Source organism: Rhinichthys klamathensis, unplaced genomic scaffold (genome assembly GCF_029890125.1).
Source record: "Rhinichthys klamathensis goyatoka isolate OS25496 unplaced genomic scaffold, OSU_Roscu_1.1 h1tg000764l_1, whole genome shotgun sequence".
Lineage (NCBI taxonomy): Eukaryota > Metazoa > Chordata > Actinopteri > Cypriniformes > Leuciscidae > Rhinichthys > Rhinichthys klamathensis.
This window is the reverse complement of record NW_026607165.1, coordinates 678638-697740: the sequence shown is the minus strand read 5'-3', so window position 1 is coordinate 697740 and position 19103 is coordinate 678638. Positions and strand designations below refer to the sequence as shown.

At 36.9% G+C, this 19103-nt stretch overlaps 1 protein-coding gene across 2 annotated transcripts in view; it reads left to right on the top strand.

Annotated features, from left to right (window-relative positions):
* Positions 1-19103, top strand: part of myofl (myoferlin like) — a 34399-nt gene that overhangs the window by 14411 nt on the left and 885 nt on the right. Inside the window, exons 16-50 of one of the 2 annotated variants that reach the window (XM_056242931.1) lie at positions 153-235; positions 453-491; positions 800-921; positions 1195-1308; positions 1453-1630; positions 3578-3702; positions 3797-3906; positions 4443-4635; positions 4810-4965; positions 6610-6741; positions 6865-7028; positions 8224-8338; positions 9156-9258; positions 9988-10124; positions 10288-10452; positions 10733-10820; positions 11811-11888; positions 12000-12181; positions 12294-12452; positions 12918-13019; positions 13098-13259; positions 13768-13933; positions 14472-14545; positions 14805-14903; positions 15026-15154; positions 15606-15761; positions 15858-15949; positions 16049-16219; positions 16333-16481; positions 17393-17532; positions 17641-17729; positions 17811-17906; positions 18349-18490; positions 18580-18679; positions 18867-19045. In XM_056242931.1, coding sequence (XP_056098906.1) covers positions 153-235; positions 453-491; positions 800-921; positions 1195-1308; positions 1453-1630; positions 3578-3702; positions 3797-3906; positions 4443-4635; positions 4810-4965; positions 6610-6741; positions 6865-7028; positions 8224-8338; positions 9156-9258; positions 9988-10124; positions 10288-10452; positions 10733-10820; positions 11811-11888; positions 12000-12181; positions 12294-12452; positions 12918-13019; positions 13098-13259; positions 13768-13933; positions 14472-14545; positions 14805-14903; positions 15026-15154; positions 15606-15761; positions 15858-15949; positions 16049-16219; positions 16333-16481; positions 17393-17532; positions 17641-17729; positions 17811-17906; positions 18349-18490; positions 18580-18679; positions 18867-19045 — 4489 coding nt within the window. Of the gene's footprint in view, positions 1-152; positions 236-452; positions 492-796; positions 922-1194; positions 1309-1452; positions 1631-3577; positions 3703-3796; positions 3907-4442; positions 4636-4809; positions 4966-6609; positions 6742-6864; positions 7029-8223; positions 8339-9155; positions 9259-9987; positions 10125-10287; positions 10453-10732; positions 10821-11810; positions 11889-11999; positions 12182-12293; positions 12453-12917; positions 13020-13097; positions 13260-13767; positions 13934-14471; positions 14546-14804; positions 14904-15025; positions 15155-15605; positions 15762-15857; positions 15950-16048; positions 16220-16332; positions 16482-17392; positions 17533-17640; positions 17730-17810; positions 17907-18348; positions 18491-18579; positions 18680-18866; positions 19046-19103 lie in introns of both variants that reach the window. The other variant, XM_056242930.1, reaches the window with a different exon arrangement.

The following is a 19103-nucleotide window of genomic DNA, read 5'->3' as shown; positions in this document are numbered from 1 at the left end:
GACCTACCAGTCGGCTAACATGCACATTGAGCTATGATGCTCATGTCAAATCTGTATTGTGTCATATCCCAATCCTCCTGTCCCCTGCTTCCTTCCAATCTTTTCCTGTCCTCTCTCTTCAAAATACTATTTTTTCATATCCTATTTGAAAGGGATCGGCTGTCAAGGAACGATGTTATTGGGACCACCTACCTTAATCTGACTAAAATAGCTTCATCTGGGGGGGAAATTGAGGGTACAGTAAGATTCTTTATTTGTGTCTTATGAGGTGCAGGAATGAATTAATATAGATTTCACTGTAGAATGTTAATGAAGTGTCAGTTATTTTTTTCTTTTACACTACAAACTTTATTTTAAAATAGCAAAACTTTCAGAAAAAAGTTTACTGTCCAACAATATATGCAAATGTATGCAAAAAATGCATCCTGTCTAAAACTCGATTTCTTCATCAGAATCACACTCAGAAAATGGACAGCCTCCTTCCTTTAATGGTATTGTAAATGTTATGGATTTTAATATTATTTAATTTAACTTTAATTAATTTTTTTAATTGTATTATTTTTGATGTTAAAATACTTAAAAAGTAAAATAACCCAATTTGATGTTTAACTTTTGACATATCAACTTCAGGCTCCAAAGATGTGAATTTGATGTCAGTTTTGCGAGTTTTTAACCTTGAATCTATTTGCTTTATGCTATTAATTAAAAAATCTATATTTGTGTGTTTTTTAAGTTTCATTTGTCTTGTGTTGATTTATTAGTCATCTCCAAGCATCTCTAACCCATTCTTTTTCAGTAGACACCACAGAAGCTGAGGTTGGCTTTCTTCCAGCTTTTGGGCCTTGTTATATTAACCTTTATGGAAGTCCAAGAGAATTTACTGGCCTACCTGACCCATATGAGGATCTGAATTACGGCAAGGTGAGTGTTGTAAAGAATATTGCTGTGCTGGGGTATTGGTGAGAGCTACGATACAGAACATAATAAATACTGGCCAAACCCAGCAACAATCTTAGAAGGACAACATCTCTGCAACACCTTGACTTTGAAGATAATATTGCTATGCAGTGTTTGCTCTGCATAAAAACATGAGCAAACAGTACATGCCGCCATTCTACATTTACACCATCAGTTATTATGTTGCACAATCTGTGGTAGTTGTCAGAGCTGTTATTCTAGGTCTATGTGTTTTAGGGTGAAGGGGTCGCATATCGGGGAAGGTTTCTTATCGAGCTTTCCACTCAACTGGATGACAAAACTGACAAGAAAATGGAAGACATTTCAAACGACGAGATTTTGGTGGCACAGGTAACAGCAAGCATTTTCCACTCTATTGAATCCTGGAAAAAACATTCATCTAAAACTAGGGAATTTCTATTAATATGATATCACAATCATTATTTTTGCAGAATAGAATTCCAAATTCTTGTTTCTTGTACTTTTACTGTGCAGAAGTACCAGAGGAGAAGGAAGTATTCCTTATGTGCCGTGTTCCACAGTGCCTGTATGCTTCAAGAACCTGGAGAGCCTATTCAGTTTGAGGTCAGCATCGGAAACTATGGAAATAAACTGGACTCTACATGCAAACCTCTGGCCTCCACTACTCAGTATAGCTGTGCTGTTTTTGATGGTGAGTTTCTCATAATGCCAGTAGCCATAACTAGAGCCCGACCGATATATCGGCGGGCCGATATTATCGGCCGATATTAGGCATTTTCCTAACTATCGGTATCTGTATTTATAATGGCCGATAAATGAATATTTTAAAAAAATGCGGGTGCGGTGATTCATGTAAGGGTGGCGATGCCAATAAAGCACATAAAAGCTGTCACAAAGAACTGGCAAAAGTAATGATTGTGAATACATCAAATATAGCAAGGAGACGTTTTAATTGTTTATTAATAAACAAGTGTTTTCAGTCAGTGTCGCTGCAAAGTTGACGACGCTGACTCGCGATCTTCAGGGAACACGCCAGAGAGAAATGCACATTTCATATGGATTACAGCAGAGAGCAGTCTGTCTTTCGTTTTGAATTGTTCTGTTTAAAAGTAGACATTTCAATATAGATATATTTATCAGGTCTATATACGCTGAGTTTCGGTTCATTTATGAGACGAGTTGCAGTTCACGCGCCGGCGCCTCCGTGTAGAGATGATCTATTGTCCGCTATATTTACTTCTTATTTATTAAATCCAGGCAATTGGTTGATGAAACATTGATTAAAATTAAGATACAATTAATACAAAACGAAATTCACTTTAATGAAAGGCTTTGTGCTTTCTGTTTGAGCCGAGATCTCTGTGAAAGTTTTAAAGCACTTTAGTGCCGCTTTCAGAGCTTGTCATATCCGTAACATTGTTTTTTCCTCATAAATGCGAACACGAAAAATAAAATAAAATGAATATTTTATGTTCTGTTGAGAGCCAACCCTTCTTCATCCGGTTGGTAGTAGCCTATTACTTTTGATTTGCGCAGTGTAATTCACAGAATTGATTTCTCTGCTACCAGCCTCTGTCACGTATTGTGTGAGCTTGTGATGACTAGGGAAAGCGCGCAGCTGAGAAGTCCTGATTATATTGTCTGCTATATTTACTTCTTTTTTATTAAATCCAGGCAATTGGTTGATGAAACATTGATTAAAATGCGTTGCGCGAGCGACAAATCTCCGACAGTAAACTGATGCCCCATTCTGCTTTGTAACGGGCGCTTTTTCGCGTCTAGGGTAAACAGCTGTTGCGACGCGAGCAATAACGGCCGCGTCCGGTGTAGACAGTGTTAAAGCTCATTCTGCCTATAACGCTACGTTACACAAGCAATAATTGATATAATTATAACACTGTTTCACGTTTAGTATATTTTGCTTACTACTTATTTAAAAATTGTATAAAAGTACTACATATGTAATTAAAAACGTTTTCATTATGATATTATTAATTTGATTTTAGTAAAAAGATCTGAGTTCTTCCTCCACTGGTAGAGATTAGATGAGTTAAGACTAAAAATAGAAGATAATAAGGTTTTGTCAGTGACACTTTTGATATATTTATTGATACAAGTTATGTTTTATATTACGTGACTAAATTAAAAGACAAAGTCGATAGTGAAGATTATGCAACAGTATTTATAATATAATATAATATAACATGCAATGCAAACTAGTTTGGTTACAGCTCAAATGTATCATTCTCATTCTATCATTCACCCTGTCTCCATTACATATCTTTGTCACACAAGTGTTTGATCACCACATTTGAGTGATCATTGCAAAACGTGTATTCTGTTTATACTGTGTATTCTATATACAGTACCCATCAAAGGTTTGTACACACCAATAGGAAAGTGTCTCCAAACTTTTGACTGGTACTGTACTATAATACACATACATAATATTGCTACTGTATTATAATATGCACATAAATAATATCGGCCGATATATCGGTATCTGGCTTTTTTTATCGGCATCGGCCCCCAAAAATCCATATCGGTTGGGCTCTAGCCATAACAGATACAAATAGTCCAAACATGAAACCCTGACACCTGCATTATTTTGATAATAATTTTTGTGTTTTTCCCAAAGGAAATCACTATTATTACTTGCCCTGGGCTGATTCTAAGCCAGTTGTTATCCTCACTTCTTTCTGGGAGGACATAAGTCATCGTTTGGATGCGGTGAACATCATTCTCTACATTTCTGACCGACTGGTATGATTTTAATGCATCTTCATGCCGTGCAGCGATTTAGCAAACAGATAAATGATTCAGAGCAATAACATATTTTTTTTATGCCTTTCTTTAGCAATCTAACATCATCTCTCTGAAGACGGCCATAATGGCTAAAGTGTCGGACTCTCGCCTAGCTGAGAATTGGCTAAAACTTATCACCCAACTCATCGATGACCTTTCCAGGTAAATCCCAGAGGGTAAACTTTCTTATCTCCCTCTTTTTATTATTACTTTTACAATTGCCCTTGGAGCAAGTACTGTTGTCTCAACAACAACAAAAAATTACTAAATGTTTGCTGAATAGGATTTTTTTTTTTTTTTTTTTTTTTTATGTTGTCAATGTTAATGAAGACCAGATGAAATAGAGGCATTGTGATGATAGTTTAAATACTTGTTTATTCATATTTAATTAAACAATTAAAGGATTAGTTCACTTAAGAATTAAAATTTCCTGATAATTTAATCACCCCCACGTCATCCAAGATTTACATGTCTTTCTTTCTTCCGTCGAAAATAAACGTAGTTCATAAACTATGATGTATAAAATGTATAAATATGACTAAATTAAAAGAACTATGACCAAAACAAGACATTTTGTAAAAATGAACAGCGCCTTGTGACTATCTTTATTTGCCCAGTGATGTCTACCATGTCAGACATGTGATTAACTTAATGCTGAACCTGATGACATGTGATTAACTTGATGCTGTTGCAATTAGTTACCAGGTACCAGATTTGGAGGGTAAGCCGAATCTGACAGCGCTTGATATTCAGATCAAGAATCTGCGTGATAAAACCATGGCCAGTGTCAAAGAGGCGGCCATTCGCATGAGGGAGGAGGCGGTTGATGTTAGAGCTACAATGGCTGATATAGAAGACTGGATGGAGCGACTACAGCAGATCACAGAGGAGGTTTGACTCTGCCTCATTAGACACTAATCTAATTCTACTGAAGGATTTTTAGAGTTTGTAAGCAGAAGAGAATGTTGTATATCCATGTGCAAATCATGAAAATAATATTATTGTCAACTGTACATAATCACTAGCCCTTGAACATTAACATGTATGTTTAAATACACAACACAGCCTCAGAACAGCATGCCTGATGTCATCATATGGATGCTGAGAGGAGAGAAGCGTGTGGCCTACGCCCGCATCCCAGCCAATCAGGTGCTCTACTCCACCCAAAGCGAGCAAGCTGTCGGCAAGTACTGCGGCAGGATGCAAACCATCTTCATGCAGGTACAGTAGAAAGGATCATATTGGAATTGAAATTTTAATTTGTGGCACATCATCAGGGTGCACAGGATACACAGAAGTCACGGTTCGGTACGTACCTTGGTATTGGGGTCACGGTTCGATACGAATTCGGTACATTTATGTGCCCCGCCTCCCTCCTTCCTCCTTAAAAATTAAGGAATTGTTGATTTGTTACTCTAATTGATAGATTGACCAATGCTGTGCGGTAAAATGCAAGGGCTGTTTTCAAACGTATTGGTTTGATTAACGTGTTGTGCTTAGTGACAATGGCAGATGCACAAAGTTCAATATTGCGCTTTTTTCAAGAAATCACAGAAAGATGAGCGAGAAGGAGAAAAAGAGCCATCTACATCTGAGCCTCCTTCACCTTTCCACGAGGAGACAGCGAGTGAAGTGGAACCTGAGGCTTTCCATTCTGAGACATGCATATTTATCATAGACAGTATAAGAAGTGGACAGAGCCATCTCATTGGAACTCAGTTGAGACAGTTGAAGCCCATTTTTAGCGATTTTTGAGCACTTCCGTTCCTGACGCGCATACTCAAACCGACTCAAACTAAGCTTGATGACGTGAGCAACCTGTCTGACAGACGTTAATCTTCTAGTAGCTGTGCGTGAAAATTGCCAACGTTAATCTTGCAGAGACGGGGAACTTGAGCAAAGAGTTCTTTGGCGTGAGTGAGCAGGAGTAAGTATTCCGTTGCTTTTATGGACTCATTATCTATGGGCTTCTCCCTTGACGGGACGTCCCCCCGATTGCCTGCGAGCTTCTCCTGCTGTCTGTACGGTAATTTCTGTACAGCGCGACAGAGAGTCGAGTGGTTATGACGCAATCGTTAGCCTATTTTTACTAAATCTCTTTCTACGGGGCCATAATGTAACATAGAAGGTAATATACATTGTCGTGTTTCTTTAGAAATAAATAATGGACAAATGGGGTCTTTAAACGCCTCAGATGTAAAGTTATTCGCTGTCAAAATGAATGGGAGTCAATGGAAATGCTAACGCAAGTGAAGTTCTGCTACAACATGGCGGCACCCGGCCGGCTTCAACTTCCGGTCGATGGATTACCCCCTTGATATTTATACTTCTGCTCTTTTTCCTGTTGTTGTGGTTAGCAAACAACATTGCATTACCGCACGCACCCCCTTCTGGATTGGAGTGTGAATCGCCTGTTACTAGTACTGTATTCGTCGTCTGACTGTATGCACCGAACTGTGACGTTCGGGATGAATACATGTACCGTTACACCCCTAATATACTGTGTGTATATGTGTGTATAATATGCTGTGTGTATGTGTATATATATATATATACAGTATATATTTAATTGAATAATATTGTATATTATAATAATCATTGTTAAATATGAATTAAAATATGAATTATTATCAAGTATAATTTTAAAGTATAATAATTATAGAAATTTTTTATAATAATGTACTGTAAGAATAAATGTGTAGCCACGTCTTTGACAACATTTTAACTTATTTGTAATTATAAGCTTGAACATACTGGGAAAGAAAATATAACTTAGTGTGTAAGACATAGCAGTGAAGCACATGCAGGCAATGCCAGTTTGATTCCAGCTCACATTTCCCAATCCTGTTCTTCCATTGTTTTTAGTACCCAATGGACAAAAACAAAGGTCTCAAGATCCCTGTGCAGCTGCGTGTGAACATGTGGTTGGGTCTGTCTGCACATGAGAAGAAGTTCAATAGCTTCGCAGAGGGCACATTCAGTGTGTATGCAGAGATGGTTAGTAAAAGTGGACAATGAAGTGAAATGTATACAGTCATATTGAAATATCTCTGTTGTGGTCTGTTGTGTGGAACTTCCTTTACCAACACTATATGGTCCCTCTCTGTTCTCCTGTGTTAGTACGAGAACCAGGCTCAAGTTTTTGGGAAGTGGGGGACCACAGGTCTAGTTGGCCGGCACAAGTTTTCAGATGTGACGGGAAAGGTGAAACTGAAGCAAGAACGTTTCATGCCGCCCCGGAGCTGGGAGTGGGAAGGAGACTGGTCCATTGATCCTGAGCGCTGGTGAGCTGATGATAACTACAAAATAAACAATGCGATATATAAAGGCATATTTTGAATATGATTATTTATGTTGATATGATTAGTATGATTATTGAGTTAATTTTTTTTTTTTTTTAAACATTTAGCTTAAAACTGCACTACAACAGGTATTGGTCCATGTTCATTCATTTTTCGATTTAAAATTGAAAGTAGAGACTGAGAAAACAGCTCAGGTCCGTGTATGGCTAAATAAAACCAGTGGGGTGCCAAATAAGTTGGCTGATGGGTAATGGGGATGCAGATGCGAGATAACCTACATTAATATTTCTGAAATAATCAGCTAATATTTTTTTGGCAGTTAGGTTGTCGAACACATGCCTACAGAGAAGAAAACCCTTTAGGCCCTGCCCAGTGCGATTTGTGTCAAAGCATTCCTTTGCCGCAACGGGGGGAAAAATCTGTAAAATAAAAAAACATTCTAAAATTACGTGAATAAAGACGTAATATTTCAAGAATAAAGTCAAAATTAAGAGAATACAGTCTTCGCGTGGAAGTATGTGCCACATAAAGTTTGGACCAGGATTGTGGTACCTCCTCCGGCGGAGTCTTCGTGATGTGTTCGTCTATAGGCAACGCCATCTGGGTCGAGAACACTTAACAGTAACTGTACTGTCTCCCTCTTCACCGTAAATCCTTTCTGAATACATTTTAAGTGCATCATTCTGTATCCAACCATTTAGCCATTTTGATTTATTCTCAAAATATTTCGACTTTATTCTCAAAATGCTACGACTTTATTCTCGTAATGTTAGAAAAATTGCGGTTCAGGGCTTCCGTAAATGCATACTTGCTGAATAACCCTTTTTTTCTTCACAAAAACTAAAAAAACTTACTGACCCCATACTTTTGAACGGTAATTTGTGTTATTAGTGACTCTGTGGTACAAGTAAAGTGGGTAAGCTGTTTTGAAAAGCACACAATCAGAGGAAACTGTGGTAGCATACAGGCGTAGTTGGCCCTGCTGAAACATAGCCAAGCTCTCTCTGCTCTGTGTTTATATAGTCAGCTCATTTTTCATTCCCCAGGGCCTCTTATACTGACCCCACTCCCTACCCATACTGTCATGGCCTTGGCTTAGTGTTTGTTTGACTGTTTTGTGTGTGTTGAAATAAATGTGTCGCTAAAGCCCCACCTGTGTGTTATGTGCTTGACTCAGTCTGCTTACAGAGGCTGACGCAGGGCACTCTGAGTTCACTGATGAGGTCTACCGAAACGAAACCCGCTTCCCTGGTGGAGAATGGAAACCTGCCGCTGAACCTTTCACTGATGTGGTGAGAGAACAAGCACTGCACAGTGAAGAAGATAGAGCAACATTCAATGTCACATTCAGCATGTTCACATTTGAGTTTTAAATTTGAATTTCAAATATAGTTCGGAAATTTGAAGCAGCGTTACCTTTTTCTGACTTCCTGTGGACACATAGAAAGTTCACAACTACAAATCCGCTCCTTTAGATCACTAGGTGGTAACACTATGGATGGTGTAGTGTTTTAAATCAGTAATTCACCCAGAAATGAAAATTCTGTCATTATTGACTCATTCCCATGTTTCACACCCAATTTATGATTTTCCTGCTTCTGTGGAACACAAAAGGTGTTTTTTGGTAACCCTTTTAAACTTAATATAAATGAATGACTGGGACTGCAAGAAAGCAAGATAAATGTATCATACAACTTTTTTCCATACAACCATATGCCTTATGATAGCTTTGCATGATGAGCATCTGCTTAAGTTGGTAAGTTCAGGAGATAAACTGTGATGTATAATTCATGAATGAATGCTTAATTTTAGTCAGATATTTTCAATGAATCTGTTGATCCAATTAGAATAATCTGATTTTCAAGTTCAATTCACTTACTCAATGATCCGTTTGCAGCCATTCTCGAGTTAACAGCTCACTGAGTGGAAGATTAATCTGCGAATAATATTTCAATTTCAGTTTGTTCATCACACCAAGCAATGATTCAAAATGTCAAGAAAGTTAGTTATTCATGTTTGGAGAAACATGAGGGTGTGTAAATGAGGATAGAATTATAATTTTTGGGTAAACGACCACTTGAAGTTTTGAATGATGGGATTTGTTCCCAGAATGGAGAGAAGGCCCAGAACCCTGAAGAGATTGAGTGTCCCCCAGGATGGATTTGGGAAGATGACTGGAATTTCGACAGCAACAGGGCAGTTGATGAAAAAGGTCAGGAATAGTGACTCCTGGGATTGAAACCATTGCACAATACACATAATGATAAGGTTTAACTAAACAGATGCAGTTTGTGTGTAATGTATACTACCATAAAAAAAAAAAAAAAAAAAAAAAAAAAAAATTATACTGGGTTTTGTTTCAGCAAGGATGCATTAAATTGATCAAAAGTGTCAGTAAAGACATATTTGATATAACAAAAGATTTCTATTTCAAATGAATGCTGGTCTGGTGAAAATTATGTTGAAAGAATCCTTTAAAAAATCTGTAGCACAACTGTTTTCAACATTGAAAATAATAAAAAAAAAAAAATCTTGAGCACCAAATCAGCATATTAGAATGGTTTCTAAAGTATCATGTAACACTGAAGAACAAATTAATGGCTGCTGAAAATTCAGCTTTGAAAATTGCATTTTTAAATGTATTCAAATAAAAAATAGTTAGCCTATTTTAAATTGTAATAATATTTCACAATATTACTGTTTCTACTGTATTTTCGGCCAAATGAAGCCTTGGTAAGCAAGAAGAGACTTCTTACAAAAGCATTAAAAAATCTAATTGACCCTACCCTTACATCAGGTACATCAGTCAAATATATGCACTAATATGTCACATATTAAATGCCACGCATTATCATGAGTATGCATCAGGTCATCCCTTAGATGTGGGAGCTGAATCTAGAACTTTAACTTCTGCTGTTCCATTGTTTTTATTGGATGTCAGGATGGGAATATGGTGTCACCATTCCTCCTGATGATAAACCCAGGTCCTGGGTTGCTGCTGAGAAAATGTACCACATCCATCGCAGGAAAAGACTGGTCCGACCTCGCAGGAAGATATCAAACACGCCCACTGTAGAGGTGAGAAAACCTCACTAACATTACTTTCTGATTTTTTAGATTTGCGCTGTTAACTTGCACTGTTGTCTTGTACTGCAACTGAATTTAACTTCGGATTGAGGATTAGTGAAAATCATTTGTCAAATATTGTCCGTCATATGTATAATAATTGTTTTGACAACAGAAGAAAGACTTGGGCGATGGCTGGGAATACTCGTCTCTGATTGGGTGGAAGTTCCACAGGAAGGAGCGTACCTCAGACACTTTCCGCCGCAGACGCTGGAGGAGGAAAATGGCACCATCTGAACGCGTGGGCGCATCGGCTATCTTTAACCTGGAAGGGGCTTTGGTTAGTCCATTTCTTGTCTTGATGACTGTCAGACAGAAAACAAAAGTAGATGTTTGAAATACGTTTTTTTATGGTGTTTATTTTGGTTACGGCACGACATTTATTTGTCTTTGAAACAGGATTAAACGGTATTAAAATGATTATTGTTTGTTTTTGGACTGTTCCTGTGGTTGTAGTTTGATGTCTGAGAAAGATTACAAATGTCAAGACTTATTATATTAAGAACTTCATTTTATTTATTGAACTTTTTAAAAACTCACTTATTTTTCTTTTCTATTAGGGAATAGATGAGGACGAGAAAGGCAGCAAAAATGACACGGCTAAAATCTTTGGTGCCAACACACCCACTGTGTTTTGCAGATTTGACAGTGAGTAATGTTTATACATGCCTGCTGATTAAAGGACTCCTTCTAAATTCTTTACACTGATTATATCTCTGAGACTAACACACCCCTCTACTTCCCGACAATCTGCAAAAAATAAAACTACAACGAGAAAAGATAGGGAGCCAAAATAAATCCTGAACTGTGCTGATTAATGGAATTTTAATTGAAAATTCAATAGAAAGAGGAAGCACCTAACACCTAGCTGTGCTGCATGGCAGAATTTACATGGCAACTATTTCAATGTTTTAAATAGTTACAACAACGTTCACACAAGGTCAGGGTTGATAAGATTTATTTTGATGTTTTTAAGTCTCTTTTATGCTCACCAAGGATGCATTTATTTAATTAAACATGGAGTAAAATTAGTAAAATGTCATTTATTCCTGTGATGGTAAAGCTGTATTTTCAACATCATTACTCCAGTCTTCAGTGTCACATGATCCTTCAGAAATCATTCTAATATGGTGATTTGCTGCTCAAAAAAACATTTCTTATTTTTTTCTAAACAGTTGTGCTGCTTCTTTGTGGAAATCATAATACGTTTTTATAAGGATTTAGGATTTAACAACAGCATTTATTTGAAATAGGAATCTTTTGTAACACTGATTTTTTTTTACTGTCACTTTTGATCTATTTGACGCATCCTTGCTGAATAAAAGTATTAATTTATTTTTTTAAATAATCTTAATGACCCCAAACTTTTGAAAGGTAGTGTACGTCAAATAGTTTTGATGTCAAAAACTTTACATTGTGATAAAATCTTAATTGGAAAACAAACATAATTTTCCCTCCGTTGATTATACAGATTGGAATAATAATATTAAAAAACAACCTTTAATTTTTTTTCCCAATATTTCTTACAATTGCTACTTTATTGCTACTTTATGCTATATTTATTTCTTTTTATTTCACAATTGTGACATTATAAACCCATAAAATATGTTTCACCCAAATCTCCATGTGTCTCTACAGAGTCATTCATGTACCATCTCAGAGTCTACGTCTATCAAGCCAGGAACCTTCTTCCTATGGACAAAGACAGCTTTTCTGGTGAGGGATCTTTCCATCTAATATGAATGCAATTCATCACCTCACTAAGGTTATGCACATGTGTTTTTAATAAATGATAGCTGACTGATCCTTTGCATGGTGTTTTCACAGATCCCTACGTGCATGTGTCTTTCTTACACGTAAGCAAGACCACAGAGATAGTTAAGTCCACCCTCAACCCCACATGGGACCAAACCCTCATTTTTGATGACATTGAAATCTATGGAGACCCTCAGACCATCGTTCATAACCAACCCAGTATCGTTCTGGAAGTTTATGATAGTGACCAAGTGGTATGACTCTCTGTTAATCCAAACTCAGGTCTGCATGGAATTAGCAAAAAGTACTGCTGACCCTTGAATGATTTCAATGATGATTTGATCTTGATCCATGGATGTGTTGCAGGGGAAGGATGAATCTATGGGCAGGTGCACATGTCCTCCAGTAGTGAAGCTAAACCCTGCCACCCCATTAATACCTAAACTCCTTTGGTTCCCTGTCACCATGAAGGGACGAAATGCAGGAGAAATACTAGTAGCAGCTGAGCTCTTGCTTAAAGAAAAGGTTGTTTTAATTCTTATTTGTCATGTGTTATTATTTTTCTTCCACTACACCCATACATTAACAAGTTATTAAACACAAGAAAATATATTTAATTATTAACACATACATATAATTGATGTGTATATATATATAACAACATGTATTCAAAATATTTGAATAACAAACACATTATCTGTATAGGTTTTATAAGAATAATGTTAAAAAAATTGATATTTTAATTTGTAAAAAAATAAAAGATATGATAGGTCTATATATATTTTTTACACATGTATATATATATATTTGTTTGTTATTTAAATATTTTGAATACTTTACAACGACGTGCTTTTAATAATCAGACTACTCACCGTCATCTGTCCTCAAATACAGTTAAATACAGTTTGTATCATATTTGTTGGCATGTCATCTTAACCACACCACCATTATCATTTGCTGATTCGCTATGCTGTTCATTGTTGACCTCAGGCAAATGACGTTAACCTGCCACTGGTCCCACCTCGAAGAAGTGAGAATCTGTACATGGTTCCTCAGGGGATCAGGCCTGTGGTGCAGCTCACTGCAATTGAGGTAATGCAGTCATCCCTATGAATAATGTGGTCAAATCAATCAAAATTGCTGCCAGTGTCATACTGTGTGTTTTGACAGATCCTGGCCTGGGGTTTAAGAAACATGAAGGCATATCAGTTGGCTACAGTGTCTTCCCCCAGCCTTATAGTTGAATGTGGAGGGCAGATTGTTCAGACTGCCATCATCAAGAGCATCAAGAAAAATCCCAACTTCCCTGGATCTATCCTGTTCCTCAAAGTGGTACAGCACCTCCTAAAATATAAGAAATAGCTTTTGCTAACCTACAAAAATGAAACCGTGCTGTTGAAATGTCTGTGTATACAAATCAAAGGATCATAAAAAGTAAACACAAATTATGGGGCTTGTTGAGTACAGATCATGGGAATATGACTTTAGGGACACTTTAGAGTGGGCTCTTTTGACATAGGTCAGTAAGCTACCGTCCAGAACACCTTAACCACCTAACAAGGCCCTAGCAACTACCCAGAACACTGTAGAAATCCAGAACAGTTGCAGTGAGTTTTGCATGAGCAAGCATTTTCTTTAGAAAATGCTACAATCTTGTTTTTAAAAGACTATAGATTAGATTATGGAAATCTGCACTGCTTCCAAATGTAATCATGTTTTTGATCCTAATACATACAGTGAAAATACAAATATAAAAATCATTACCAAGTAGTTGTGTTTGTAAACGAAGTTTTGTTGTTTTTGAACAAGCAGAATCCTAACAATGTGTCTCTTTCTCCAGCTTCTTCCTAAAGATGAGATGTACACTCCCCCCATTGTGCTCAAAGTTATTGACCACAGGCCCTTTGGTCGGAAACCAGTCGTTGGACAGTGTACTATAAACTCTCTAGAGGAGTTTAGATGTGATCCTAACATAGGCACCACTGAGGTGGCTATGTCTGCCAAGGGTAACATTTTACTAGAATCATTTTATTATTAATTGAAATAATAAATTCATATAAATATAAATCAACATAAATCATATAATACATTTTTATATATGTACATGAAATAAAATCAATAAAATGACTGTACTCTGCACAATGACAATACATTTCTAATCTCTTTCAATGTTAAATGAAAATAATATATACAGTATATGTTATTTATGTGAGTTGGTTTTCAGGGTAACACTTTAGTTTAGGGTCCAATTTTCACTATTAACTATTTGCTTATTAGCATGCATAATACTAGGATATTGGCTGTTTATTGGTACTTATAAAGCACATATTAATGCCTTATTCTGCATCACCATATTCTACATCCCTAATCCTATCCAATACCAAAACTTAACAACTACCGTACTAACTTTTGAGCAGTAATAGTTAGTTTAAGCAAAACTCAGTTAATAGTTAGTTAATAGTGAGAATGGGACCCTAATCTAAAGTGTGACCGTTTTCAGTCTCAGTTATACTGTAATTATTTCATGTATAATTTCTGTCTCAGTGGCTATGATGTCAGCTGCTCCCAGAGATGTCATCATTGATATGGGAGACAGAATGCCCAGTCCTTCAAAACAGGTACAGTGAACATATATGAATTTTGTCCTCAGAATAATTTCACTTATTTGTACACTTTATAATACTTAGTTTACATCTCCTTTCCCTTTGCTACCCATTCGTGATTTTCCCACTGCCTGCAGAAAGGCAAATAAATAGCCTTCTGTCATTATATAACAGTCTGGAAACTATGTTGTTATGGTGCAAAATAGCTGCAGACAGATTGTTACAGCATTTTAAACAGGCAAACCCACATCTATTATACCCCAATCTATTGTAGGAAGAGGACACAGTGGACTGGTGGAGTAAATTCTATGCCTCCATTAACGAGCATGAAAAGTGTGGCCCTTATCTCCAGAAGGGATATGACACTTTAACTGTGAGTTAACTTGCCCGCTCTTACCATCCTGTGTGGAAGTTTGCATCCTGCTTATGTTTCAAAGATAAGGTATTGCTGTTGTTTTGTGACTGAACAGCTTTAAAAGTAAGTGTCTGTTTCAGGTCTATGACACTGAGCTTGAGGCAGTCCCAGAATTCAGAGGGCTTACAGACTTCTGCAATACATTTAAATTGCAGAGGGGTAAAATGGAGGATGATGAGGAAGACCCCTCTGTAGTGGGAGAGTTCAAGGCAAGTCGGTGCCAGTCAGCGATTCACAGAGCTTCTTTTACTTTTGAAGTGATCAGCTTTTCATAAAGGGTGGCGGTTTCCTCGTCATTAAATGGCTTGGCTGCTTACACAAAGGTTGTTAGTTCAGTCCAAGTAGGGGAGACTTTTTAAGGCTATTTCAAACCCATCCTGTTCAAACACTATTGTGGCATTGTGTAAGGCATATAATCATTTAACTGTTCACCTACTGGTGTAAAGTATCATGCAATAATGATAACATTTTGAAAGCATGTTTCTAAATTCTGGGATTCTGGACACTATAAACACTGAGAAAAGTGGGTAAAAGAACTTGACCAAAAAACAACAATTACAGAGTAAGATTAGTTTAAGAGAATGAATTATATTAGGCTGCCATCTAGTGGTAGACATCGGACTAACCAAGCTATTTTTACTTGATGATCTGCATTCGCAGGGGTCGTTTCGAGTGTATCCCTTGTCAGATGACCCAAATGTCTCAGACCCACCTCGGCAGTTTAGGGAGCTGCCTGAGAGCTGTCCTCAGGAGTGCCTGGTCAGAATCTGCATCATACGCTGCATTGACCTGCAGCCTAAAGACAACAATGGCATGGTGAGTATGTTGATGGTTCATCAAGCATCACATTTTACATCTTTTGACTGGTGAATTTTTTTGTGTGTCTCATATACATATTCTTTCTTTCTGAAGTGTGATCCTTACATAAAGATTTCTCTGGGAAAGAAAATGATTGATGACAGAGATCACTACAAACCAAATACTCTAAACCCAGATATTGGAAGGTGAGAATATGAATAGTGAAGCATTTACATACATGTAATTGTGTATTTATGATTTTTTCCATTTTTAATTTTTTTTTTTTTTTTTATATATGTTCACAGAGTATTTGAACTAAACTGCTACATTCCACAAGATAAGGACTTGAAGATTTCCATTTATGATTATGATCTGCTCAGCTCTGATGAGAAGGTTGGGGAAACCGTCATAGACCTTGAGAATCGACTTCTTTCTCGGTTTGGCTCACATTGTGGAATCCCAAAATCGTACTGTGTGTAAGTGGTTATTGTACTAGCGGACACTTTTTTCATAATAGTTTTAAAGTCCCATAACCTATTACTAGACATATTCATATACTCAGTGCTATTTGAAATACTATATGAAAAAGATCTGGGGTGAACCAGTGGAGGGACCAGCTCAAACCATCTCAGATGCTACAGAATCTGTCCAGGATGAGAGGAATTCCTGCTCCTCATGTTGCAGATGATGGCAGTTTCGTGTCTTTTGGAGGACGAGAGTACAGGCTAGATGAACTGGGTATGCTAATTCAAACCATTAGACCTGGGCCTCAACATCATGTACATAAACTACTGTTCAAAAGTTTAACTTTGTTTAATAAAGTAAGTTAAATAAAGTTTAATAAAGTTGTGTTTAGTTAAAGTTTAAATAATGCTGTTCATCAAATAATCCTGAAAAAAATATGCATCATGATTTCCACAAAATGTTTAAGCAGGGCAACTGTTTTCAACACTGTAATTATCAGAAATGTTTCTTGTGCACCAAATCAGCATATTAGAATGGTTTAGGATCATGTGACACTGAAGACTGGATTAATGGCTACTGAAAATTCAGCTTTGGCATCACCGGAATAAATTACATTTTAACACAGAATGACAATGAAACAGAATTTAATAGAGCATGAACGCTACACATATACCACAAACATTAATGTGGAACACTGAACTTAGGAAACTGAGGGCTTAAATACACAGGGAAAGATAATCAAAGAAACAGGTGTGCAATGAAATTAATGAATGAGAACACAGGCAAAACAGTGACTGGGAAAACCATGACAAAAGCTGCTTTTCCACCATCGGGTTGGACAGTTCTTCTCCGTTATCAGCCCTATTGTGGAAAATGAAATCATATCCTTACCGGCTATGGAATGGAACGGTTAAAAAGAGAACGGTTTGGCCCGATGGTGGAAAAGTGGCTAAGGAAACAAAACAGAACATGACTATGAACTATGAAACTAAACAAGACATAAACTTAAAAAACCCTTTATGGTAGTATAAAGATACAACGTGTTGTTACTACAGTTTTACCTGATTCAGCACAAATGTACATGATGTATATTGCATTTCTACTTTGGTGTGGAACTTGCAGCACCATATTGCTAAATAAGCATTTTATGATGACAAAACAAATTTATATTACTTTGCTTATAGAGGCCAATAAAATCATCCACCAACACCTGGGCCCACCTAAGGAGCGAATCTGCTTGCATGTGTTGAGAAGGCAAGGCCTGGTTCCAGAGCATGTGGAGACCAGGACCCTGTACAGCTCCTACCAGCCCACACTCTCTCAAGTCAGTCCCCACATCCCCAGCTTTTCTAATACATACTCAACTTTGCAGTGATTTTATCTTGTACCTTCTGTACCTTCTGTGTCACTCATGTTTATTTTGTCTTTGCAGGGCAAAATCCAGATGTGGGTTGAAATATTCCCCAAAAACCTTGGTATTCCAGGACCCGTTTGTGTCATCACTCCTCGCAAACCTAAAAAGTACCATCTAATCTTCCTCACATCTAGTAAAACTACTATGTGTTTGTTTTTGCAGTTCTAATCTGTCCCCTTTCACTGAAGGTATTTACTGCGAGCCATCATTTGGAATACAACTGAAGTCATCCTGGATGAAACCAGCATCACAGGAGAAAACATGAGTGACATCTATGTGAAAGGGTAATAGGTTGATGATAATATTAGCATAATCATTTTGGAGTAAGTCACTTTTACTGTGTATGTAATCACTGTGATTAATTATAATTAATTATATTAAAATGAATTCTTTAATACACTGCCATTCAAAAGAAATTACTTTTATTCAACAAGGATTCAATTAATTGATTTATGATGTTACAACATATTTCAATTTTAAATAAATGCCGTTCCTTTGAACTTTCTACTCCTACAAAAATGTATCACGGTTTTCAAAAAAACATTAAGCAGCACAATATTTCTGAACGATCATGTGACACTGCTAAAAAAAACAGGTTTACCATCATTTTTTAAATATATAATAATGATAATTTTTATTTTTATAATAAAATATTATATTTTCTAAAATATAATAAAATAGAAAACAGCTAATTTATTTATATTTATTATTATATGTTTTTAATAGGTGGATGCCAGGTATGGAGGAGGACAAGCAGAAAACTGACGTCCATTACAGGTCTCTAGATGGAGATGGAAATTTCAACTGGAGATTTGTCTTTGGCTTTGATTATTTGCCAGCAGAACAGTTGTGTCTTGTGTCTACAAAGGTTAGCGGTTTGAAAAAGTGTAACTACATTTTACATGAAGTGTTTTCATTCATTGATAGTCACAATGAACCCTGTTTTTTTATTTCCAGGAACACTTCTGGAGTCTTGACAAAACCGAGTTCAGGATCCCTCCTAAACTGATCATTCAGATCTGGGACAATGACAAATTCTCCCTGGATGATTACTTAGGTGAATGCTCTTGTTCAAATCTACATATGTACCCACCAGACGTGGGTTAATCTTTCTCTTTCTCTTTTTGGAGTGTATGCATATTTTGGGTTTCTTTAGAAATGTTGATGGTAAGTTTGATGTTTTGGGGAATTGGTATATCATCTGCTGGATCCGATTTTTTAAAAATCACTGCTTTCTTAAACAGGCACGGTGGAGCTGGATATGCTTCACCTCATCCCTCCAGCTAAGACCCCTGAAAAGTGCTCTCTAAGCATGCTAACACAAACAGGCAAGAACCTCACTCCTACATCACTCTTCTCCCAGAAGTCAGTGAGAGGCTGGTGGCCTTGTGCCATGGAGGAAAATGGCAAAACAATCCTGGCTGTGAGTGAAGCTTGCAAGCATATGGATAAAAATAATATATATGACATGTTGCATACTG